Source organism: Mchenga conophoros, linkage group LG1, assembly GCF_057382185.1.
Source record: "Mchenga conophoros isolate Kocher_MC1m ecotype Shallow Benthic linkage group LG1, M_conophoros_male_GT1.1, whole genome shotgun sequence".
Taxonomy (NCBI): domain Eukaryota; kingdom Metazoa; phylum Chordata; class Actinopteri; order Cichliformes; family Cichlidae; genus Mchenga; species Mchenga conophoros.
In genome coordinates, this window is record NC_140526.1 from 31,529,770 (window position 1) to 31,554,264 (window position 24,495).

The 24,495-nt window shown below is 40.0% G+C and overlaps 2 protein-coding genes across 5 annotated transcripts in view; both read right to left on the bottom strand.

Annotated features, from left to right (window-relative positions):
• The window catches only part of LOC146583633 (paired amphipathic helix protein Sin3a-like), a 19,699-nt gene extending 11,801 nt beyond the window's left edge, over positions 1–7,898 (bottom strand). The window contains exons 1-7 of one of the 2 annotated variants that reach the window (XM_085275258.1): positions 7,673–7,898; positions 4,857–5,073; positions 3,850–4,035; positions 1,185–1,291; positions 721–1,042; positions 384–635; positions 102–254 (exon numbers count right to left, since the gene is read on the bottom strand). In XM_085275258.1, coding sequence (XP_085131384.1) covers positions 102–254; positions 384–635; positions 721–1,042; positions 1,185–1,291; positions 3,850–4,035; positions 4,857–5,051 — 1,215 coding nt within the window. In that variant the 5' untranslated portion in view covers positions 5,052–5,073; positions 7,673–7,898. Of the gene's footprint in view, positions 1–101; positions 255–383; positions 636–720; positions 1,043–1,184; positions 1,292–3,849; positions 4,036–4,856; positions 5,074–5,248; positions 5,446–7,672 lie in introns of those variants that run through there. The other variant, XM_085275266.1, reaches the window with a different exon arrangement.
• A 690-nt stretch (positions 7,899–8,588) lies between these two features.
• LOC146583634 (uncharacterized) lies at positions 8,589–24,377 on the bottom strand. 3 transcript variants are annotated; one of them, XM_085275287.1, is made up of 15 exons: positions 24,199–24,377; positions 22,294–22,362; positions 21,660–21,823; positions 20,488–20,675; positions 19,802–19,906; positions 19,095–19,233; positions 17,934–18,081; positions 17,644–17,776; positions 15,514–15,666; positions 15,385–15,422; positions 15,250–15,279; positions 14,982–15,148; positions 13,460–13,935; positions 13,206–13,305; positions 8,589–11,770 (listed from the first exon to the last, which is right to left on the bottom strand). In XM_085275287.1, exons 3-15 carry the CDS (start codon positions 21,789–21,791, stop codon positions 10,769–10,771), a joined length of 2,811 nt encoding a protein of 936 aa, XP_085131413.1. In that variant the 5' UTR covers positions 21,792–21,823; positions 22,294–22,362; positions 24,199–24,377; the 3' UTR covers positions 8,589–10,768. The 3 variants fall into 3 exon arrangements, with proteins under 3 accessions (XP_085131413.1, XP_085131421.1, XP_085131405.1); XM_085275295.1 differs by having other exon boundaries at positions 8,589–9,038; positions 11,227–11,770; positions 22,294–24,377; XM_085275279.1 differs by having other exon boundaries at positions 22,294–24,377.
• Between the last annotated feature and the right edge of the window lie 118 nt (positions 24,378–24,495).

The window sequence follows — 24,495 nt, forward strand, 5'->3', positions numbered from 1 at the left end:
AAAAGACAGACAGTTACAAGGATCCAGTAACTCCTAGTCATACCACGTATATTTGCAGGGACGTTTAATAAAATAATTGACCGTGATGTCTGGAGACTCACCACTGAGCTGTTGGCATCAGGCAGGAACTGCCCGAACTCTGAGAGCAGGTCCTCTTGGTTCTTGAAAAGTCTTGCAACTTGAGTGTAAACCTCCTGTTCAGTCAGTGCTGGGGTGTAGTTTCCTCCAGCTTCTTTAGCATTTCGCTGTTCCTTCTAAAAATATATATTTTTATAAATATACAAGATATGATATAATTAAAATTTACTTTCACATTTATTTTTGCAGCTGCATATATCTTATAATATCTTAATAACAGTTTAATGCTGTGTATATTTCCTTGCCTGGTATGTGTGCAGGATTTCCAGGAAAGCTTTGTAGATGTCTGGCTGACCTTGGAAGCGATTTTTGATCTTGTTGACATAATTTATAGCATGGTTGAACTCCACGGGTTGGTTGTTTTGGATAGGTGGCCCACTGGATGGTGTGCTGCTGACAGGAGTGTGGGACTGAACTGAAGGAGAGCGGGGCGAGGCGTAAGATGGGATAGATGGATTGGGTTGGCTGGTGGGTGTATGGGCTGGAGACTGAATTGGCTGTTTAGAAGAACAACAAGTGAAAAAGGTCATTTAATGCATCTGTCATACTAGATGTAAACAAATAAAGAACATCGTTATCTACCTTGCTGGTTTTATTTGGAGCAGGCTGGGCAGGGATAAGTGGTTGGGTGGTAGTAGTGAGTGAGCCAGCCTGTGGCAGACTCTGGTGCTGGTGGTGGCTGGGGGCAGGCTGGCTGGGTGCTCCACTTGCAGGGATGTTCTGAACAGAAACACCGTGTGGTGTGATGTAGTGGATCTGATTTGGCGTGGTCACATTGACTAGATCGTTGGTTTGAACTTCAATCTTGTATCCAGGTGGCAAGAAAGTATTGAAACCCATGATGAGGTCTGGGTGGCCCTTGAAAAGCTGAGACACACGGTTGATGACTCCAGGAGTGTCAATGCTGTAGTAACAGAACAAGTTTTGGTACTTTAGTTTCTGAAACACTGTTATTTGGGTTCATAGAGATCACTTAGGTGTCATGGTAAAATACCAGTTTTTCTTATCAGATGTTAAGAAAAACTGGCAATAAAACAAAAACTCACCTCTGCGACTTGAACTCTTTCATGATATCAAGGAAGTCATTATAAACTTGAGGTTGATTCCCAAACTGCAGTTTTACTTGATCCAAATAAGACAAGGCATCTTCAACCTACAAAAAGAGAATGGAGAAGATTGTCAGATGATCACCACCAAAATGGCAAGACAGGGCAAAGGCAGAGAACTTGTCCCGCTGGTGCTCAGAAAACAACCTGAAGCTGAACATCTTTAAAACAAAAGAGCTCATAATGGACTTCAGGAGGCACGGACATTCCTCTGTTATTATAAATGGAAAATGGGTGGAATCTGTCTCCACCTTCAGGTTTCTGGGCACCCACATCTCCAATGATCTCATCAGGACCCACAACACCAACGCCTGGGTAAAGAAGGCCCAACAGCGGCTGTCCTGAGGATGAATAATCTGGACCAGAAACGGCTGCTGGCCTTCTACCGCTCCTCAGTGGAGAGCGTGCTCTCCTACTGCCTGGGTGTTTTGTACGCATGGGCCACTACTGAGAACAGTAAGGCTGTGGAGAGGGTAATTAACACCCTATGCCACCTTTCTGAGCCTCCTGTTTCAGAAAAACCAGGGCCATCACAGGTGACCCCTTGGACCCCGCCCACCACCCGTTTGACCCTCTGCCCAGTGGTCGGTGCCTCAGGACAATCAGGTCCCACACCTCCAGACCCACTAACAGGCCCCCGCCTCACCAATCTGAGACATGGTCTGAGTAACCGTCAACACTCAGGCCACTCACATATGGACCCTATTCAGATCGAGTCTTTTCTTTGCACTACCTCCAGTCACTATGCTCTCCATTGTGTGCCCTTCTATTGTTTTGTACATATTCCTCTAGTTTGACTCTTCTGTTTGCTATTCATTCCTGATATCGTTGCTATGTATATTTTTTTATCCTGCACAGTTGGCATTGGAGCACCCATTATTTATTGTACAGTAGGGCTGCCACGATTAGTCGACTATCAAAATCGTCGACAACTGATTTAATAGTCGACGCGTCGTTTGAAGCTTTGTAAGATCCCAAAAGACGCAGGAATAAGTAGTAGGATTTAAGAGTGTAATAACGGATTTAAACAGAAGATGGCAGCACTGCATGTACAAGGATGCCAGCTGCCGTTAAACCCCGAAGAAGAAGAAGCTGTGTCCCAGAATTCATAGCGTGGCCCAGCTCAGTTTCCAAAAATGGCGGCAGCTAGTTAGTTTTAATATTACTCTTATTATTCTTTCTGGGTCACAAAATAAACGTTTAACATATTTTCAGGCGAGAATGTAGCTGTGTAAACCTCAAATATCTGCTCAGTTTATCAGGACGCCACATATTTTCAAAAGCACTCCGACGTTTTCGGAGACATCTGTTACCCACCAGCTCGATAGCTAGCCGGAGACAAGGCTCACTAGAACCGGTGAGAACACCGGACTCCCGAAAAATTGTTTTCAAACCTACCGCCGTCTTTTGCTACTCAGGTTAAACATGATATATAAGTCACTTAGATAACTTAAAATGTTATTGTTTGGCTTTTTTTTTAGTATTTTATTTGTTCCTGAGTAAATCGGTTTGGCTGAGATTAAAGTAATTGCAAAAATAATCGGTGACTAGTTGACTATCAAAATAATCATTTGTGGCAGCCCTATTGTACAGGTACAATGAAAATATAAGGGCTACTCTATTCTAAAATGGCAAAATCATGTAAAGCTGCTCAACTATACCAAAAACTTAATGATTGACTAAATTAACTAAACATTAACTTTAAATATAATTCCATTGAAAAACAAAAATCAATTGAAAAGAAGTGCCCTGACTAGGCTTTGTTTTCTGCAACAGCTGATTTTCACTGGACCGAAAAATACACTGGGATATATGATAACAAGGTGGCAAAAGACTTATGTGTCCCAGAAGACCCGAACAGAAGACTCAATATTGACTCAACTGTGCAGATGTGTTACCTGCTGTGCATCACCCAATGTGGTCTAGGTATATGACTTCAAAGGCGTAGAGACAAAGGTCGCTGCAGGCAATTTTTAATAATCCTTTAACAGCGTCAACCTTCAAAAATATTGTGAATTTTTAGCTCCATGTCTATAATCTCTCATCTTGCTGTATTAACCAGGGACTTTGAGCTTTTAGAGAGGGGGGAAAAATGCTCACTGGTGAAAAGGGAAGTGGTGCACTTGATTATAAGGGAGAGGGAGAAAAGATGTCCATGTAGCAAAAATGAATGTTAAAAGTAATTGTTTCATCTGATTTCTTTTAAACTGCTGGAAGCCACAGCGGTAATTAATTTGGCATTAAAATCCGACTAATCGCCCAACCATATAAGTTGATAAGTAGAAAAGGTTTAGGATGTTGATGAAAAGATATATATAACAAGCACGCCAGCTTCAAGACTATTTCCCTTTTTAGCCGTTGTCTATTGGACTTTGTTCACCTCTAACGAAGGGTGAACAATGTGTATGTATCTGAATGCCTCCTGTGTAGAAAGATGATGCTTGTTGCTGCTCTACAAAACATACTCCTCACTCTGTCCTTTCAGCATGCAGACACAATGTAATTTTAAAGGCATTCGCTTTTTGCCTTTGTGCACTTGGGATGAACAGCTGTTTTGGTTTATTCTGGTCCTCATGTTTTCATATATGTGGTGATGTACAGATACCTTCAGCCGCTGAAATTGCTGCTGTCCTGTGGCTGAAGGCATGGGTGCAGGTGGATGAACATGACCTTGGACCACTGCAGGGCCCTGTGACGGCACTGCTAGAGCGTGTGAGTGAGGACCAACGTGTGGTGCTGTATTGTTGTGTCCATGCCCATGTCCACTTGTGCTCTGAGGCATTGCAGAAACCTTTGAGGAACAAATAGATATTTTATATAATATAGACATTTAGACAAGATTAACCATGTCACTAGCAGTATTGTAAATATTACAGATTACATTCTTGCAAAATAAAGGTAAAGAAAATCAAATCAAAATGACACCTACTTCTTAAACACATTGTTAAATAATATAATATATATAATAGGGCTGCTCAATTAATCGAATTTTAATCACGATTACGATCTGGGCTTTCAACGATCATTATAAATGACTGAGTCGATTATTAGCACCTCCCTCGTGCTTTACTCTCGCGCTGCTCCGTGTGGCAAATCGAGTGCACCTCTCTGCATTTCGAACACGTGTCACAACAATTAAGAGGACCCGAGGGAAGCTCCGAAAGCTAAGCAGAAGTTATTTGGAGAGGAGAGTGACTGCTGTTGGTTGAAAAGAGAGGTAAAAAAAAACTTCAGTGGTGTGGAAACATTATGGGTTGGCGGAGTCAGACGTGGATCAAGTAGACATAGTGTGTAAACTTTGCTACAGTGTCGTAGCTGCACCACAGAGCAACACTGCAAAGTTCACTAAACATAGATGTTTACATTTTTCATTTATTTTTTATATTGCAAACATTTGCACTGTTATCAGTATTTGCACACTATTTTATATTATTTTTTGACAATCTTTAAAGTCATTATTCAATACATTGTTATTGTTAAATAAATATCATCAAATAATCGAGATCTCAATTTCAGTGAAAATAATCGTGATTATAATTTTTGCCATAACCGAGCAGCCCTAATATATATAATATAAACACTTCTTCAGGTATCTGTGCAGATTTATCATACCTGGTAGCCCTGGGGAAGAGAGTACTGGATGCTGGTCGATGGCTGCATCTTGTCTGCAGGTGCCTCTATTACAGTAGGGGCCGGGGCAAGGGCCCGGTGCTGGAAGTTTTCTGTAATTCCTTGTATTTGAGGTCGGCGTAATAACTGCTGCTGAGGCGCAAGTATTGGTTCCTGGTCCTCCACACGCCTCTTCATTATATACACATAGTCAAAAGGGCTAGAGGGGGGTAAACAACAATGGACAATTTACAAGCTGTTAGCATTTGCCAATTTTTTTTTTTTTAAACACACCCACATTTTATTTGTGTGTGTGTGTGTGTGTGTGTGTGTATATATATATATATATATATATATATATATATATATATATATATATATGAAATGCAACTTACAAATGGAAACTGCAACATGCTGATTAGCATTTTTCTCTCTGGCTAGCTGATTGATTTAGACAGTGATCTCCAAAGCGGTCTAACATACCACTGCATGTGATTAAATAGATAATAAACTGGCCTGCATTGTTTTAACAGTGACAACAACAGTAAGTACTCATTCATTCACAATGGTCAAATTAAATTTGAGTTTCACAACTCAAGCAAAACTTTTCTCACAAGTGTCACACAGATAGGTAATGGCAACAAATATTAGGACAATTGTTGCAAAGTGGCTTAAGAGCTGGGCTTTAAGCAGTGGCTTCCAAACAACACTCCTTTGACATAATTAAGCTCCGAATGTGACACCAATCTGTTTTGCTTCATTGTGCTTCCTCAGTGTACACAGAGGCTTTACAGGACTTAAGCTAGATAGGTTAAACCCAATGATATTTGGTGGTCTTCTGAGAGAACTAACAGTGGTGTGAAAACACACCTTCTTTGACAGATATAGTCTGTGTACATTTTTTGGCTGAATAGTCCTGATTTAACTGATAGATTAATTCATCAACCATTACAGTGACATATTTTAATTAACTTAAATAATTCTGTATTTATTTATTACTGAGTTATTATAATAAAAACAAATGCAGATACCAACGCACTCCACCATAAAAGTAGTAGTAGAAAAAAAACAAAGCTATGAGCAAAAGTGATTATTTAAGGTTGTCCGTAAATAGACATGCCATCATGTTCAGCAGACTGACTGTGGCGGCTGGCTAGGGGCCGTCTTTCAAAAGACATTAAGACAGAGTGACGCTGCCAGAGCTGTCATTGAGTCGACTCAGTGAGACAAATGATAATGATAACGTTCAATGCACATGTATTATGTGCATTTTTTTTCTCCTGTAATATTTTTTTTATAACACAGGTACAAACCTATTGGTTATGCCATTCATTCTCCTGTAAGCATTCGTCGCATGTAAGACTTTAAGCATATGCGAACACCGCCGATGACTAGACTTTAAGTTAATATTTTTACGTTTTATTTGTATATTTTACAACTTAAAAAATACACGGGGGTGTGGAAAAAACACGTTTGAGAAAACGTAACAAGTTAAACTTGTAGCTGCAAGCACAGCGCCCACCATGAGTATACAGTAAAGAAATTTATCGACGGTTCCTAAGCAAACGTCACCGCATTTGCTAAGAGGAGAGGAGACATTGTGCCTCACTGCCGCGCACAACCAATTTCGGAAAACACGGTGACTGAGCGTACGGTCTTCATTCGCCGAGATCGTGTCTGTAGCGTATCCAGCTTCAGAATTTCTATGCCGAAGCGCTACGCAAATACGGCAGATAGTAAATTGTGTCGAAACTGATTAAGTAGGACTAAAAGAAACTTGAAATTTCGCCGACAGTCAACGTTTTGCAGGCATGTAGGCGCTGTCTCTCTCTTGCTGGCTGTAGCCCTGCCGTATCCCCTCCCCCTCTCTCCCAAACACCGAGCTTGTAAGGCTATCGGTTTTCGGTGAGCTGACCGCTTTCGCTAGTCAGATGGCTGACGTTGACTTCAGTTCTAGCTTCAAAGTTATGTGGAAAGCAAGTTACCCTCTGCTTCGTGCAGACTGACAGTTAAATGTTAGAGAAAAAACCGGAACATATCAGTTTGTCACAGCCGGGTCTTCGTTAACAGCCCTCAGTAAACGGGAGTCTAAGTAAAACATTAGACGAGCAAAACATACTGGCTACCTGACGTTACCCTTGCCGTTGGGTAGAAGACGTCGAAAAGAAAACAGCCATGCCTAATCGCATCAGATAACGCGGCAACACAGTCGGTGGCTTAGTTTGTAGCGTACGGGGTACCGGTACAATTGGGGCAGTTGAATTAAGTTTCATGGTCAGTAATTAATTTGGCTATGCTAGGTGGTTAGCTCAAGAAGAACACCAGCTAGCCAACAAGCTAACACTTCGCACAGCTAATGCAAATGTCGCATAAACGGCAAGTTAAGCTAGAAGTTGCAAAAATGATTTTTTTTCCTCCCAGCCAAAACTACTTATCTGTCAGTTACGTTACTTTGACATCACCCCGATCCAGCAATAAAAATCAGTTGTAGCAAGAACAAACTGTGATCAAAAATACATGTTGTCAGGTTAGCCTGTAAGCTAGTTCATGGTCGCCGCTCTTAGATTGCTAACCTAACCAGCGACTTGGTTCCACTGACTTGTCGACACTGCAAGTTAACGCAACCGCAAATAAACTCCCACACTATTCTGCTATAACACTAAACTACACCAGCAACAGAAAGTAATCCGCGTTAGCTCACTATTTGGAGACTAGACAAGGTTATTTAGTAGCTAACTGATTGCTATGTTAGCACAACAACCAACCCCCCTCATCACTACAGACTCTCCGGCTAGCCAGCTAACACCACTTTAACTTACCTCGGGGAACCGCCACCAGCAACAACTTGACCCACCAGTGGAAGGGATCTCGACCAACACGCCGCTACTCGTGCATTCACCCGACAGTGGAAAAAAAGCGAAGTTTTAAGAAGTAGCCGTAATTGGAAATGTGGAAAATCAAACTGGCCGTAGTGGCTACGTCGCTAACAACAGTGTGTGTGTGAAGCGCTGTTCCTTGAACATAGAGGTGTGTCTATTGGGAAGGGCGGGTTGGTCTCCTCCCAGTTTGAACCGGGATTGGTCAGCACTACAGAATGAAAACAAATACAGTTAAGGCTGTGGGCCAGGCCTGTACCATACCTTTGGTTAAAAGCGTCTATGGTCATGCCAAGTGCAGGGTCATCAGCATGCCATGGACGGCAGCACGCCTTCCATGGCATTACGTGTACGGCACAATATACTGAATTCAACAGATAAGCTCAGTAACTTTCTTGTCAGTTACAATGACTAACGTATACAGTTAGTGCATTTAATAAGTATTTATTTGCACTGATATTTAGGCTTATATATGTATTATTCTACAACTGATTCTGATATGACACCACACATGTGTTGATAAAATAAGATATGGCTAGTAAGTGTACCTTAGAGCTAAATAATTTAATTGCACATACTGATCTCCAAGGATGAGGACATATTTACATACTCACAATTAAAATACCTGTATAACCCTCCTACTTGCTGTTCTCTGCCTCATTGTTAAAACCACCCTGGAGATTTTTCTAATACCACTGATCTTATTATTAGACCTAGGACCTTGATTAGTGCTCCTGGAAAAAAATTTTTTTTTCTATTTTTCTTTGGCATCAGTAGAGATTGATTAAGGGGAAAAAAGTGGCTTCTTTTCACAAAATCTCCTACAACAGCTAGGAAATCGATCCAATACCAGTACAGCTTTCATCAAATAATAATTCATGCTTTATTCATATTGGCAAACAAACACAGTTGAAAGGCCTTATAATAGATTAATAAAATAGAACTGTAAAAAGGAAAAATTATTAGAAACATGGTTAATAATAATAACTACTTAGCAACATATTTATGTTATTCTAAAAACATAGATAGAGGATAGAGGAATTAAGAAAATTCTATGCAATCTATTTCTTTTCCCTTTGACAGTATTTTGTGTGATCTCACTTTAATGTGGGAATCTGAAACAGCTCAAAATACACACTGGAATCATTTGTGTGATTCTATCTCTAAATGTCCAAAGGAAACGAATGAGGTGCTCCCTAATGTGACAGATAACTCCAGATGCAGGATCAGCAAAGGAGCATTTTCTGAAGAAATATGCTGAAAGTTGTCAAAATCACTCCTGTTGCCAGAGATGAGGCCTGATATGGAGCTGCAGTGGAAGAGAGATGAGGTCAGTGAGTTAAGTTTACAGTTAACACTGTGCACTTATTAACATTTAAACATTAAAAGCAAGATTATATAATTGAATATGGTAATATTTTACACATTTGCCTAACAAGTGAAAGATCACCAGTTTGACACTTGGAAGGGATACAAATCTCTTTGGGACTCCTTAAAGAAGGTAGAGAGGGGCGGATCAATCAAAAATATTGATAGTATTGATTCCAACACTTGTATCGGTGTAAGGTTGACACTAGTGTGATAGGATCGATACTTTGTTTCTATCCTTCAAGTTCAGTATGCAGCCCACTGAACTGTTTTATGGAAATGAAAAAATGTACATCAAACATGCAACTTGAAAAACTTTAAAATCTTTTTATGTTGACTCTCACACTTTTTTTATTTAGAGCCTGTAGCACATTTAAACAACAGAAGTTGACCCAAAGTACTTCAGACACAGGAACATTTACATTTTCTTAATTAAATGTATTAAAAACGATGGAAATATTAAAAGTTGACCAACGCTTAATTAAATGTATAATTTGCATAGCCTGTAAAGCACTTTTGTCATCTTTGACTTGAGTGTGACCTACATGTTTTAATTTGCTTATATTTAGGCACCTGGCCAGGAATGAATAAGCCAGTGGCCCTGAAATAAGCCACTGCTCATTACTTTCCTGAAAATCAAAACCACTGTTGCAGGAAACCCAAAAGGTTAAAACTGACTTTTATTTTCATTAATATTGTCTTTTACATGTTAGTGAATTAATGTTTAAAAACAGAGGAGAGGGGGGTCAATTCAGGAAACATTTTAACTTGACAAATACTTGTAGCTTTTCTCCGATAATGTTCAACCATCTTTTTACACCATCTCAAATAGATCATTCATTTGCAGTCTGGCACAGAAACGGTCTGGTTTTCTTTCAAGATCTCTTCACTGAGGATGGCTTTGTCTCATTTAAATATTTGTGTGAAGACCATAACTTACCAAAGTCTCACTACTTCAGATACCTTCAGGTTCGGAGTTTTGCCTCTAAATTTCTCCCAGGGTACCCGTCTCTGCCCTCTAAGGACCTACTGTATCTAGTTCTTAATGTGAGTCAGCCCACTAAAAGAGCAATATCGAAGATTTATGCATTGATTCTTGAAAGCTGCCCTCATACATGGGACAAACCTAAGGCGGCGTGGGAAGGGGAGTTTGGAGAACTCATGTCAGAAGACATCTGGAAGAAAGCCATACAGCGTATACATACGTCTTCTCTCTGTATTAGACATGGCCTGATTCAATTTAAGGTCGTCCACAGGCTCCACTATTCTAATGACAGACTGTCTAAACTGTACCCTGATGTTGCACCGAATTGTCCTAGATGTGATTACTCTCCTGTTTCTTTGGGGCACATGTTTTGGTCATGTCCCTCCCTGTATGGTTTCTGGACATCAATTTTTCAATCACTGTCAGCTATATCGGGTGAAACACTGCGGCCTGACTCTTTGATAGCTATCTTCGGTGTACCTCGGGAAGAGCTGAGACTCTCTCCCCTCCACAAAAACACAATAGCCTTTGCCTCGTTGCATGCCCGCCGTCTGATACTGCTGAGCTGGAAGGCGTCGAACCCTCCTTCCTACGTCCATTGGATTAGAGAGGTGATGTTGGGATTAGCTCTGGAAAAAATTAGGTATACCGTGCGCGGCTTGGAGAGTAAATATGACAAAACCTGGTCACGGTTCATAACTCATGTCAAGAGTCTGTCTTTTGCCTGATTTATTGTTCTTTACTTGTTGGTAATTTATGCTCTTGCTCTCTTCTCGGACTGCTGTCCATAGTCTCCTCAATGCCCGTACTTTGACTGTTGGGATTTCTTTATTCCCTTTTTCTTCTTTGTTTCTTCTCTCATGTGCCGGGGTCCGGCTGTTGGTGCTATAATGACTGTCACAGATTGGTTTGAGTGTTTCTCCCCCTTTTTTTTTTTTTTTTTTTTTTTTTTTTTTTGTGTTGTGTGTATTGTGCTTCCTGGTTGTGGGGATGCCACCTGGATGGGGGTGGGGGGTAGGGTTCGCAACTTTTGTAAGAAATTCTGGACTGTTTTGTTGGAAAACTATAAATAAAGTTGTAAAAAAAAAAACAAAAAAAAAAAACAGAGGAGAGGTTAAGTCTTGTTTAAAATAAATTGTCTTACCACTTCCTGCGGTGTTATGGACAGCTGTAGTAGTTGCAGCTGTAACAGCTGGAGTTGCTGATGTACTTGCAGTATTGGTTGTGATACTGGTTGCAGTAGTTGCAGCTGTAACAGCTGGAGTTGCTGATGTACTTGCAGTATTGGTTGTGATACTGGTTGCAGTAGTTGCAGCTGTAACAGCTGGAGTTGCTGATGTACTTGCAGTATTGGTTGTGATACTGGTTGCAGTAGTTGCAGCTGTAACAGCTGGAGTTGCTGATGTACTTGCAGTATTGGTTGTACGAGTAGTTGTAACTGTGGCTGTAGTAGCGGTTGTTACATTAGTACTTGTTGTATTTGCTGCGGTTGTTGTGTTTGCCACGGCTGTTGTGGTTGGAGCAGGAGTGGTGAGCACAAGGCTCACAGGTCCTGATTTGACTGTGTAGCTGCTGGTGAACACACTGCCAACCAGGGTGCTCTGACTCCTGGAGCTGGTACATAGATTTGGGCACAACAGAGAGGGCATGGTGGTAATGCACAGATTGACTGTGCACTGGACATACAGCTGTAAACACAAAAAGCCACACTTAGCAGTGTTCAGATTAAAGTATTTCACACTATCGCCACATAGAGCACTACAGCTGTTTACGAAGCATTAATACTGGAACAATTCTAAAGCACAATCAAGACAAATTGCTCAGAACAAGCCAGCCACCACACATGATGTGTGCAGTGGTCAGTACATTTCCATAGCATGCTTGATAGCACTTACTGATTAGTAAAATTAATTTAAAATCTGCAATTTGCTTTAGAGGTATTTGGTAACTAATCAACATATTGTTCAAACATTGAGCAGATGATGGTGCTAGCTACATAAAACAAAGTCTCATGGAAATCTGTTTGGCCCAGTGGGATAGAACCAGCTACACCAACATTTAATTTTTATTTATTTATTTGTTTATTTTTGCATCTGAGAATGTAATAAATTTAAAAAAGCGGAAAACAGCAGATGTGCAACTGAACAGGAGAAAAATTGTAGGGATTTCCCTAAAGCTGGCTTCCAAACTAAAAATATCAACTTTATTTTAAAACATAAATAAGGTAAAACATACATAAAAATAAATCGTAATTTTAATTTAAACACAATGTTTTTTGGAAAGCTTGTAAAATTCATTTTTCAAATGCTAGAACTGTTAATTAAGTAAACAGTTATTATGAGTTATTATGACTCCCGTGGCTACAACACACTACAAAACTCACAGGGGCTTGCATCACTTTTAAGGAGCACCTCATTTGTCAACTTCCCACTCGACCATCACAAATTTGTTTGAAAACAAAACTGAGGGCAAAAATACACTCTTAATAGGAATCATGAAAAACATCATGCCACTATTGCTCTCAGATAAGTATTTGAAGGGAAAACACCAGGGCTGTTTTAAATGTTTTTCTAGCACCGTTTTTGTGAAGCCCCCTTTTTAAAATTCAATTATCTAGAAAACTACTTGAGCTAGATCCTTTCACCTGACTTGAACTGCACTAAATAATATCATCCTCCTTGTATCTGACTAGTTGTAAACAAAATATCACCCCCTGCGTACAAAACGGTGGTTTCTGCTGGAATACAAATCAGCTGTCGGAGATCAGACATCCAAATATTTAAGGGACTTCAAGCATCCTTCATGCTCTCCTAGCTTGAGCTGCGTTCCTAAGTGTTCTTAGAGACAGAAATTGTGAAAAAAGCTAACTCAAGTAGTTTTTAGAAAATTGTCTAAAACAGCCACAGTAATGCTGAAATTTTGCATAATGCCGTTTAAGAAATGTATCTTTAACATTGATTTGATGAATTGACATTGAATGACCCTGAATACTTTTTGTATTTTGCTGGTCAAAATGATTTCTTTCTCAGTTTCAACTTTTATTTGAAACAAGCCTTTGGTACACAGAAAGAGTACAGCAAAGTGACACTTATGCTTATGTGTGTGTTATATGACATCACTTACAGTTGTTCCATTGGTCTGTATTGTACTCAAATCAAGGCGGTAAACCCTGGAATTATTTTGGGTAGTAATAATCTCTAAGGTGTTGCTGGATGCCAAGCACCTGAAAGAGAGAAATGCGACTGCTATTTCAGTTTGTATGATATGCTTCATGTACTGAAAACAACATTTCTTTGAGAAGATTTTCTAAGAGCATCTGTCCTCTCCAAAGTGGTAACTTTGAAAAAATGACAGGACACAAGCTGAATGTTACTGACCCTTGTTCTAGAATAGGACGGCTTATTGCAAAGTCCTCAGTCTCAGACTCGATGCAGTCGTTTACTATCATCTCGGCTCGAACCACACTGCAATTGGACCTGACGTAGAGGTCCAGTTGTTTGATCCTGGATCCACTTTCTTCACTTACACTGGTACTGTTACTGCAGTTGCTTCCTGTTTCCGAGTCAACAGCTCTACGCACTCTTTGTGGTGAGTTGACGTTAGAGCGAAACGTGGGATTTCTGGTGAATTGTGCCAGGGGCCCTGTTCCTGGGAGGTAAAATTCAATCCAAACACGAAACTCACCAAAGGTCTCTTTCTCTGTGGGCATCTCAATTGAAGCATTTGGGCCCTTGACCTGGACTCCTGGGATGCGGCAGGCCAAAGGCAGGATAAGTAAGGGCTGGCGGCTAATCATAGAGTAGGGACGCACGGTTTTCAAGGTGTTGGTGTAAACCAGCTCTGGGCCCGAGTGCTGGGAAAAATTGAGAATGAGAAAAGAGAAAATGAAAATCCAAACAAATAATCTATCACTGCAAAATATCTTATCGTTTGAGAAATCATTTTTAATATAAGGCCAGAAAATCTATTTTGAATAAAAGGTTTCCAATAAGTTTCATCTTCTGTGTAACCAGATGACAGAGCTTCAAATAAGGGAAATTATTTTTTTAAGAAAAGACAGATAAGTTAAACTCTTGGTCTACTGCAGGTGACTCTGTGACACTGCTCGCTGGAAAGTTTATTTTAACACCTCAGTTTTTACATATCGTCTCCCTCCTTTATAGCCTGAAGCAAACATGAGAAGGATTTCTCTTATTCTCTGATGACTACTTAATTAAACTTTACAGCCTTCTTTTTTTATCCCACTATAATTTCACTGAACAGCATTATCCAGCCTTACAGCACTAATATTACACAGCATGGATGTGTCTTGATAGATGGAGGCAAATTCTTTTTCTTTTAGCTGAACAGAGGTCAAGTCCAGTAGGCAATATATATTAGGCTAGAGGACATTTATGTGTGCTGAAAGAGCAATCTGCTGGGGGTTAAAGCTACATTACGCTGGAATTGTTACTGAATGATATGACTGTTTAATGTCTTACATTTGATTCAGTCCATACGGAGGTACAATCACAAGGCTACAGCCCTTAGGCTGCATGTTTGAGCCTAAATCTCTGAACTCTTCTTACAAGCTTAACTCAGAGTGAACATTCTCAGAGCTGACTGAGCTAATTCAGCTAAGCTTTATTTCACCATTTTGATATTCATCAACTCATAGTTCATAGTTATTGATTCGTTACTTAGTTAAAACTGCTTTCTAAAGACTCCTGAAACACATCTATACAAGGAGAAAGGAAACCACATGGTGTCAGCAAAGACAAGAGTTTCAGTTTACGTTAAGCTGCTCTTTAAATACTGCTGTGATTCCTTTCTTGAATAAAAGCCTTTCATATTAAAATAAAAGAAGAAAGCCACAGCTACCAAAAAAGTAAAGGAAGACATAATTGCGTAGTATTTTACCACAGTCTTTGTGCCACAGCCGTCCAAGGAGATGGTTGCAGTCACATGTGTGTTGTTGTAGTTGACGGGGCAGGTGGGGCTGTTAAGCTGGAGTTCGGCAAGGTTGATGTTTGTGAGCGAGGTGATGGGGAGCACCAGAGTCATCTCTGTCTTCTCACACTTCAGTTCTGACCAGGAGCAGAAGGTTAATTATTGATAATAACTCACGCAACCACACTTATCACACTCGAAATCACCTGAATCTCACACACAAGACCTGAATTTCTACCTGTTCCAGCAGGTAATGTTCTGGTTTCCCCTGAAAAAGTTTGAAAAGGAACATGTAAGCAGTGAGTATTTTCAGATAAAACCCTGCTGTAAAGAAAGAAGTTGTTTTGCCAGATATTTCTAAGCAAGCTCTTACTTTGGTATAGCCACACACATCTTGGCTCTGACTGTAAACTGACAGGATAAAACATTCAGATCAGACAGGTTCATCTGAAGCGCATATATGCAAATGTATAAATACAGGTTTAATAAAGCATCAGCTGACCTCTTGGTATTTGCAGCAAAGCAGATGGGCAACAGATGAGTCAGGTTGTTTTCAGAGCGGATCCAGGCCATGGCCATAGTGGCCAGGGGGCCGACTGATGTGAAGCCAGTCCTGTAGAGGTCAGGGGGCCCAACCACGGCAAACTCTAAAACACTGTAAATATTGAGAGAAACCTTTAATAATGTTTGATTCACCTAAAAATACTTCACACCTCTCGCACTTCTTGCAAAGCCACACAGGCACAATAATTCTTCACCCTCGCAACCCTCAATAAACAGGAAGGAATATATTTTTTTAGTAAAATGCAACGGAAATATATAAAATGAAATGTAAGAAAATCCACTTGGTACAAATAGAATATATACCAACTGAATGAATTTCATTTGACCAAACCATTATATTAACACTCCCCGCCAGAGTCCTAGATTTAATCTGGGACTCTCCACCATTTGACCTTAGAAGTGAAGAAGCTTCTCGGATGAGAGGTGAAACGTCTTCAAGCAACTTAAAGAAGTCCAGACGCTTTTCTTTGCAAGCTCCTTTGACTACGATGACCTGGATGACTGAGAACCTTCACAGACATCCATATACACTGAACAAAAATATAAACGCAACACCTTTGTTACTGCTCCCATTCCCCATGGGATGGACGTAGAGACCTAAAATTCATTCCAGATACACAATATAACCATCCCTCCCAAACAGTGGTCACAAATCAGTCCAAATGTGTGGTAGTGGGCACATCTGCTATATTGAGATAATCCATCCCACCTCACAGGTGTGCCACATCAGGATGCTGATCTGACATCATGAGTAGTGCACAGGTGTACCTCACACTGCCCACAACAAAAGGCCACCCTGGAATGTGCAGTTTTTTGCGCTATTGGGGGTCTGGGGACCCAGAACCGGTCAGTATCTGGTGTGACCACCATTTGCCTCATGCAGTGCAACACATCGTCGCATGGAGTCTATCAGATTGTCAATTGTGGCCTGTGGAATGTTGGTCCACTCCACTTCAATGGCTGTGCGAGGTTGTTGGATATTCGTGGGAACTGGTACACGCTGTCGTATACGCCGGTCAAGCACATCCCGAACATGCTCAATGGGTGACATGTCCGGTGAGTATGCTGGCCATGCAAGAACTGGGACATTCTCAGCTGCCATCTGCCCTGAACAATGTGAACCATGATTCATCCGTGAAGCGCACACCTCTCCAACGTGCCAGACGCCATCGAATGTGAGCATTTGCCCACACAAGTCTGTTACGGCGACGAGCTGGAGTCAGGTCAAGACCCCGATGAGGACGACGGGCATGCAGTTGAGCGTCCCTGAGACGGTTTCTGACAGTTTGTGCAGAAATTGTTTGGTTGTGCAAACCAATTGTTCCAGCAGCTGTCTGGGTGGCTGGTCTCAGACGATCTTGGAGGTGAACCTGCTGGATGTGGAGGTCCTGGGCTGGTGTGGTTACACGAGGTCTGCGGTTGTGAGGCTGGTTGGATGTGCTGCCATATTCTCTGAAACGCCTGTGGAGACGGCTTATGGTTGAGAAATGAACATTCAATGCACGGGCGACAGATCTGGTTGACATTCCTGCTGTCAGCATGCCAGTTGCACGCTCCCTCATTGCTTGTGGCATCTGTGGCATTTTGCTGTGAGACAAAACTGCACATTCCAGGGTGGCCTTTTGTTGTGGGCAGTCTGAGGTACACCTGTGCACTACTCATGATGTCAGATCAGCATCCTGATGTGGCACACCTGTGAGGTGGGATGGATTATCTCAATATAGCAGATGTGCCCACTACCACACATTTGGACTGATTTGTGACCACTGTTTGGGAGGGATGGTTATATTGTGTATCTGGAATGAATTTTAGGTCTCTACGTCCATCCCATGGGGAATGGGAGCAAAAACAAAAGCGTTGCGTTTATATTTTTGTTCAGTGTATATGCACACACAAGCAGACTCTTATATAACTTTTCTATACAAGTATATTTGTACATATGCACATTCCTATACATGCATAAGCAGCAAAAACGCAGCAACAGCAACAGAAAATAAAAGAATAAACCATGTTGGGATGTTTAAAAAGCAGTGGGAGGGATGGCAAAGGAAGAGCCACCAGGACTCACCTCTCCTCCTCCGACCTATAGTCAGTGTTGATTTTCTCCTCCTGGTACGGCAGAAGAAACAGCACAGAGTCATCTTTTGGGGTCCTGTCTATGGCCACTGGTTCATCAGAGCAACTAAAATATGACTCTTCCACTGGAAAGACAAAATGAAACCATTTATTACATTATGCTATAAGTTATTATTAATCTGGTAAAATTATTATTTTCATTTTGGCAGATGATGAGAGAAAGCGCAATTATTATTCTCTATACTTGAACCAAAATGTCATCTAAGCGATTGTCAGCCTCACCAGTTAGAGAGAGATGGACAGGGACAGAGCTGAGGGGCAGATCTGTGGCATGGTTTACTCTGGGCGAAGGAATCAGGTCCTCCACCATCAGGTAAATAAAATACTGTCCTGCAGGTGCCTGTCCAGTGAAGGACAAAATGCATTTCTCCTGGTAAAAGAATGAAACAATGTCAACAACAGAGATGAACAAGTTCCACAATGGTATGTGTGGGCAATGTTTGACTGTAAATGACATCAATACAAGGCAAAAAAACAAACAAACAACAAAAAAAACTGAGTGGTTAAACTTGTTTCCAGACTGTATGCAAACGATATTACACAATGGTGCTTTTAACTAAGCAAATTATGGCTAAACCAAACAAGTTTTTACTTTGGAAACCATTTCACTGATCAAAGACCAAAGAGCATTCAGTTGCACTTCCAAATTAACTGGAATGTGATTACTGGAAAGGCAGACTTCTGCTAGTACAGAGTGACCTGATGTCTTCAACACGCTTCAGCCATAGAATAGCTTTGACATTATGGGCAATGAGAATTCCAGATTCTCATTGGTGAGAGGAGGTAGATTACTTTGGGTAAAGGAAGCAATAGATAACATTCTGTTAAAGAGCAAGGATGTAAAATATTTTATTACTGTGTTTAAATTTTAAGCTCCTTTATACTTTTATGCTCTACGTCACTGTCATAGTTACATGTTTTGTTCTTTCACTGTGTACACTGTGCTTTTGTTATTTCAGTCTAACACTCCCTGCTGTTTACTTTCCCCTTGCCAGTATGTGACCTACAGCTCCTCCCAGCTCACCTGCAACCTCTTTGTATCTAGCCTTTCTTTTTTCACCCAAGCTGAGATTTGCTTTTTTTCCCTGGTTTTTGGGGGGTTTTCTTCACAAATTTAAGACACATCATTCACCACAGCAGGTATTTCCACATGTCTGATTTGGCAGAGTTTTACGCCAGATTTCTGTCTTGATGAAACCCCAAAGATGGAGTGGGTTGGGTGTTGGTTGGTGCTGAACATATTTAAATATTTATGTTAGTCTAATCCGCACTTATGTTTAATTGTAATCATCTTTAAAATAGTAAAATATGTTTTTAATTAAGAATAAAATAGATTTCAGTGCCTACAATAATAAAGCCTTGAACTCGTGAAATACAACTCACCCCATCCAGCTCTATGAAAGAGTGCTGGGTGCAGCTGACACACTCTCCCTTGTCAGAACTGGCAAATCGACATCGGACCTTGTCCCCATCCAAGTCTTTCACTGACAGATGGAAGTCGTGAGGACAGTTCACACGGGCCCTGTTTGGTGGCATGCAGACAAAGAGATAATCAGCTTCTTGAATCATAAATCACAACAAGAGAGAAAACAAAAATGAAAGTGGATTTGGTGCAGTCTGTACAGCTGAAGGGCAAGGCATCACTCTGAAGAAGTCTTTGAGAAGCAAAGACTTTGGCTGACGTCAATAAGCTCTCGAAGTGTTGCCTCTTTGATCTTAAACTTGGCCTCCAGCAACAGCTGGCTTTTGGAGCTGAAAAAGCCACTGCGAGTGGTGAGCATGAGTAACAGATAAACAAATCAGCGGAAACTGATCGCATAAACCTGCAGACTCAGGCTTCACTCTGATTTTACATGGACTTTTTAACAAAAAAATAAAGATTACACTCAGATTTAAATCATCCGAATAACCAAGTGACATTTTAAAAATCTATTTCATGTAAAATCTTGTATGGCTCTTTGTTCAGATATATGTAGCTTATATCTCTTTATGACAGCTTAAATGTCCTTAATTTAATTAACACAAATTCAGCTCATGTCTGAATACAGGAGTCGGGAGGAAGGAGAGCAGAGAGTAGGTGTTTACACTACCTTAGAGGAGGAGGGAGAGCCACAAAAGCAGGGTGGTTGAGTCTCCCGCTGTTTGCCCGGATCACTGGTCCTGCATTTATAGACACAAAAAATTCTGTTCCGGACCTAAAACAGTAAAAAAAAAAAAAAAAAAAAACTGTATTAATGGCTTCTTCCTTTAATTTAACAAATAACATCATTGATCTTGTCACAGATAGTAAACACAATGCTCCATAGCAAACGGTTTGATTCGCACAGGACTGAAGAATCACAAGTCAGTTTGTTTGGGCTCCAGACTGCTTGAAATAGTCAATTTTAAATGATTTTGTGTACTCTTAGCGCTTTATGATTTCAGATATTGTGGGATATCACTAATGTGGTTATCTCAAGCACAAACCTCTCGCTGGGACCATAGAAGCCCCAGCTTCACCCATTCTTTGTTGCGAGGGGCAACAAATGAGAAAAAACTCTAAATTATGCAAAGCTGATCTAGTAGAACAAAAAAAATAAATACAAATAAAAGTCCTCCGTAGTTGTCTAAGAAACAAAACAATGTCACTTGGAATAATCTCAGAGTTATTTCCAAATAGACTGCGCAAATTTCTTTTAAAAAGATGAAAAATGGAGCTGACACTTAAAATGTAAAAATTAATATACAAAATTTAGCATGTCTGAGGTCAAGGGTATTCGCATTGTAGGTCTCATACCCTAAACTGATGGTAGCTCTGTAGTCACTGGGGACAGTTTTCTGCCACTGGCGGACACACCAGTCAGAGGGTTTGGTCCCAGTGAAAGGTAACGGGGTGGTGTGGACTAGACAGTCCTCTCCTGGAGCACAGAGTTCAGACAAAGACGGACAAGGACTAGGAGCAATGACAGTGAAATGAGCCCGCACCTGCAAGAAGTAAAGAGACAAACTCCCTCATGTCTGCACTAAACAAACATTACAAACATTTGCATGTAGTTCATCAGGCACAAAATATCAATCTGAGACCCACACAACTAGTATGTTGACTATTAATTGACAGTTATTAGTAAGCGTAATTTCCTACCCTTTGAGATAAATAAAGTATTTGTTACTTTTATTTTACCCACTAATGTTGAGTATTAGTAGGATGCTACACTTCAATTCCCATCAACCGAATGAAACAACTAAAAATAACTGAATTTGGGTTGAAGCACTAATTTATGGGATGTTTGTGGCCCAGTGTGATGTAACAATGGGAGACAACAACTATGAAAAAACAACAACAATATCAACATTATCCTTAGTTCAGCTATTAAATCTATATGAAAGTAAGGGTTCGTTTTTGAGGATAGATGGAGCCATGAGTAATTAAGACGTACACAGCTGACAGGACTGCATAGAAGAATGCCCAACTAGATTACAACAGACCTAACACACTACACAATGACTGACACTGAATTTGTTTTGTAGAATTAAAAGAATCAATTATTTGCACACATAAGTAAGTAGCAACTAAAATAAAGAAAGAAGGGGAAGGGTTCACTTTGAAGCATGTCAATTTTAATGTTTTTTTTTCCGTTCTTGTAATGAATCCTGAAACGTTTTAACTAATTGAGTGGTAAACACGTTCATTAGGATATTTCAAGGAAAGTATAATTTTAGTAAAGTAAAATTACAGAAGCACAGTTTTGATAAATAATTCTAATAAATAATAATGCTGAGGCATAAAATAATATGGTTTATGAATCATGGAAAATGTCTTTTATTATTTACCTGCTATAATTTTGAGTTTATGAAAATCTCAACACATGACTAAAACATGATAGTAAAAATGTATAATGAGGAACAGCTGAGAGTGTGGGAGATCTTGGATTTTAGGAAAAAAAATTAAAAAGGGAAAATGTTGCTCACTGTTTTTCCTCCATCACTGTCCAGGGGCACAACATGCACAGTCAGGCCAAGAGAAGAGGCGTCAGAGGCCAGGCCTAGCATCAACAGAGCCAGGCCCAGCAATAAGATATGCATTTTGAATCTGTCCAGCATCTCAGCTTCTCAGGCAAGGAGCGAGTCTGAACCTTTGGCAAATACAAAGACAGGAAGGTGAAGTAGTCAAGAGTCAGAGCACTAACTCACTTTTCATTAGCTGCAACCCCCCGCCCTGAATCCTGAATTATCTACACTTCACTCAAGGATTTACTTTTAAGTAAATTTGACTTTTAAAGTCAATCCAACACCGATCCCGCATTGTATTTCTGAAACAAGGCTGTCGTTATATATCTGACAGGATAGTGAGAGATGATACAACGGAATCTCTCACTATATTATTTATGATTTAATAATGATATTGTAACTGGCAGCTCTGCAATTCAAGGTGTGTAATACCACGTTATAAAAGTTTGACAGGTTGAAGAGTGAAACATCAACCTCGTATCAAAACTCACTTGAATAGAAACCATTTTAGCAGTCACAAATTAGAAAACACCTGCAGTTTTTGTGGAATAATTATGATCTTAAGTGGCATCAAAATGAAAAGACCATGACATACCTGCTGTTTCTGCACTTGGGAATCCCCCACCAATCACAATAAGTAATCCTGAGAGAGGGGTACAAGAACCTGAGGACAACAGCAAACAACCTCTGGAAATCATAAATGACAACCCGATAGAGCAATCAATCAAATAAATAAATACAATGGAAAAAAGGAACACATTTCAAATTCTTAGGTTCCACCCATCATAGCAGAATAAATCTTCTTAACACTGAAAAGTGTGGCAACAGTATAAAACAGCCAGCAAACATATGCCCACCATGTGCAAAACCCTAAATGAGAATGGTGGGACAAAATGAAAGAATTAAGTAATAAAAAATGACTTGTATCGATACAAAAATGCAAAACACGATGTCTGGATGTAAAACAGTACTACAGATTCACATCAAAAACTCTTTCCTGACATGAAACATGGTTGGTGGGAGCAGCATGGTTTGGTGGTGTTTTTAATACATGAATTGTTAATAAGAACCTAAAGCTGGAGGCTCAAAGGCAGCGGCGTCATCTCTTAAGCAGCAATACCTGCAGGCAGTGGCCACGGAGGGGGAAGTGGCTGGTAGTGACTTGCGTTATTTAGCTTTTTTTCTGAGCTTCACTAATGTTCTAATGACAGGAGTTTTTTATTTTATTTTATTTGTTTGTGATGTCTGTGTGCAAAGTGGGACATTGCTTTTGTACTTAAAAGTCCATGGTGTGATAAAAATCTGTTCTGGAGAAATAGTTCAACATATTATGGTGTATATCTTTATTTCCATTCTTTTAAAAGGCTCTGTGACAGATTTTCTAGTTTTAGAAACTAAATCAGAGATGTCAACTCATCTTACATCATGGACCACATAGAGCCCAGTTTCATTCAAAGTGGGCCCGACCAGTAAAGCTATTGCCTATCAATAAACAGTTTTCTTGTTTTTAAAGTTTCTTTTATTTCCAGGATAGATTAAGCTACACATTTAAACCCTGAGGTATCTTCAGAAATCTTTTTTTAAAGATGCATCTCAGTTTTTCCACTATGTGAAGAAATGCTGCTGACTACAAAGAAACCCATCAGCTCCTTGTGCATACACTAATATTTTCATACTTTGGTGCTTGAGAGGGTTATTTGTCAGTAAGAAGGCAAAACTAATGAGAAAACACACAAAAGTCCAAAAATGTATGCTCTTCTTTTTAGTCCACATATATCCAGTGAGCTGGATCCATGTTTGTCAAAGATATTGTGAGGCAAACTGACTTGGAAAAAACAGAACTGATTTTTATATTGACAGGTGTATGTAATGAAAACATAAGACATTACAATTAACTTAAATCTTGTGTCCCGTGGAAAATATTTAGGTCTTTTCCAGTCACAAATTTGTCCAGGTAGTGAACTGCACTATGCAACTGCTTTGAGACATGGCAGCAGACTACAATGTGCTACACCGGCTAAATATACATTTCTCTAAGCACCTCTACATAAGGTTTACACAATGAGAAGCCAAAGTTCTTGGGCTAGCCAAGTCAAAAGACACTGGAGAACCTTTAAAAGATCTGAGTGTATCTATGAGCCTATATGTATGCTCTTCACAGTGTTGATTACAGAAAATCCAAAATCAATTAAAACTTTTACATCCAATTACTGTTTTTTAAAATGATTAAAAATGTAACTTGTACAATCCTGGGAAACAAAAACTTAACTAAAAGCCCAAATAACCATGACATTCATGCCCATGCTGAATGTAGGTAAACTTCTGAACTGTATGCTGTTAAAAAGTATCAGGTTTCTAAATGTTGGTGAATAACAAATGAAACTCCAGTCAATTACTCAGGCAGTTCTGCCCTGAAAACCTCCACAGAATAAAAGCCAGATATAGAAAACGCACACTCTGAAATGAAAATGTCAGACAAGGAACAGATATATTTTTTTACCGTAATCAGTCGTCAGCTCTTCAACTTAGGAGCTTACAGCCTCCATTCTCTTTCTATACAGTCTTGAGCGCTGAGATGTAAGCAAACTAAATTTGAGCAACGACAGAATGAAGTTGAACTGGTTCAACCAGAGCTTCTAAAGAAAACATGAAAATTACTGCATGCCAAGAGAAGCGTAACTGAAGTGACTAAGCTCTGATTATTGTGCCCTGCATGAGGTACGCCTTCCCCGTATATATGACACCTGCTGCAGTCTTTTATATTAAATACAGCAAGAGAAAAACCAAAAATAAAAAA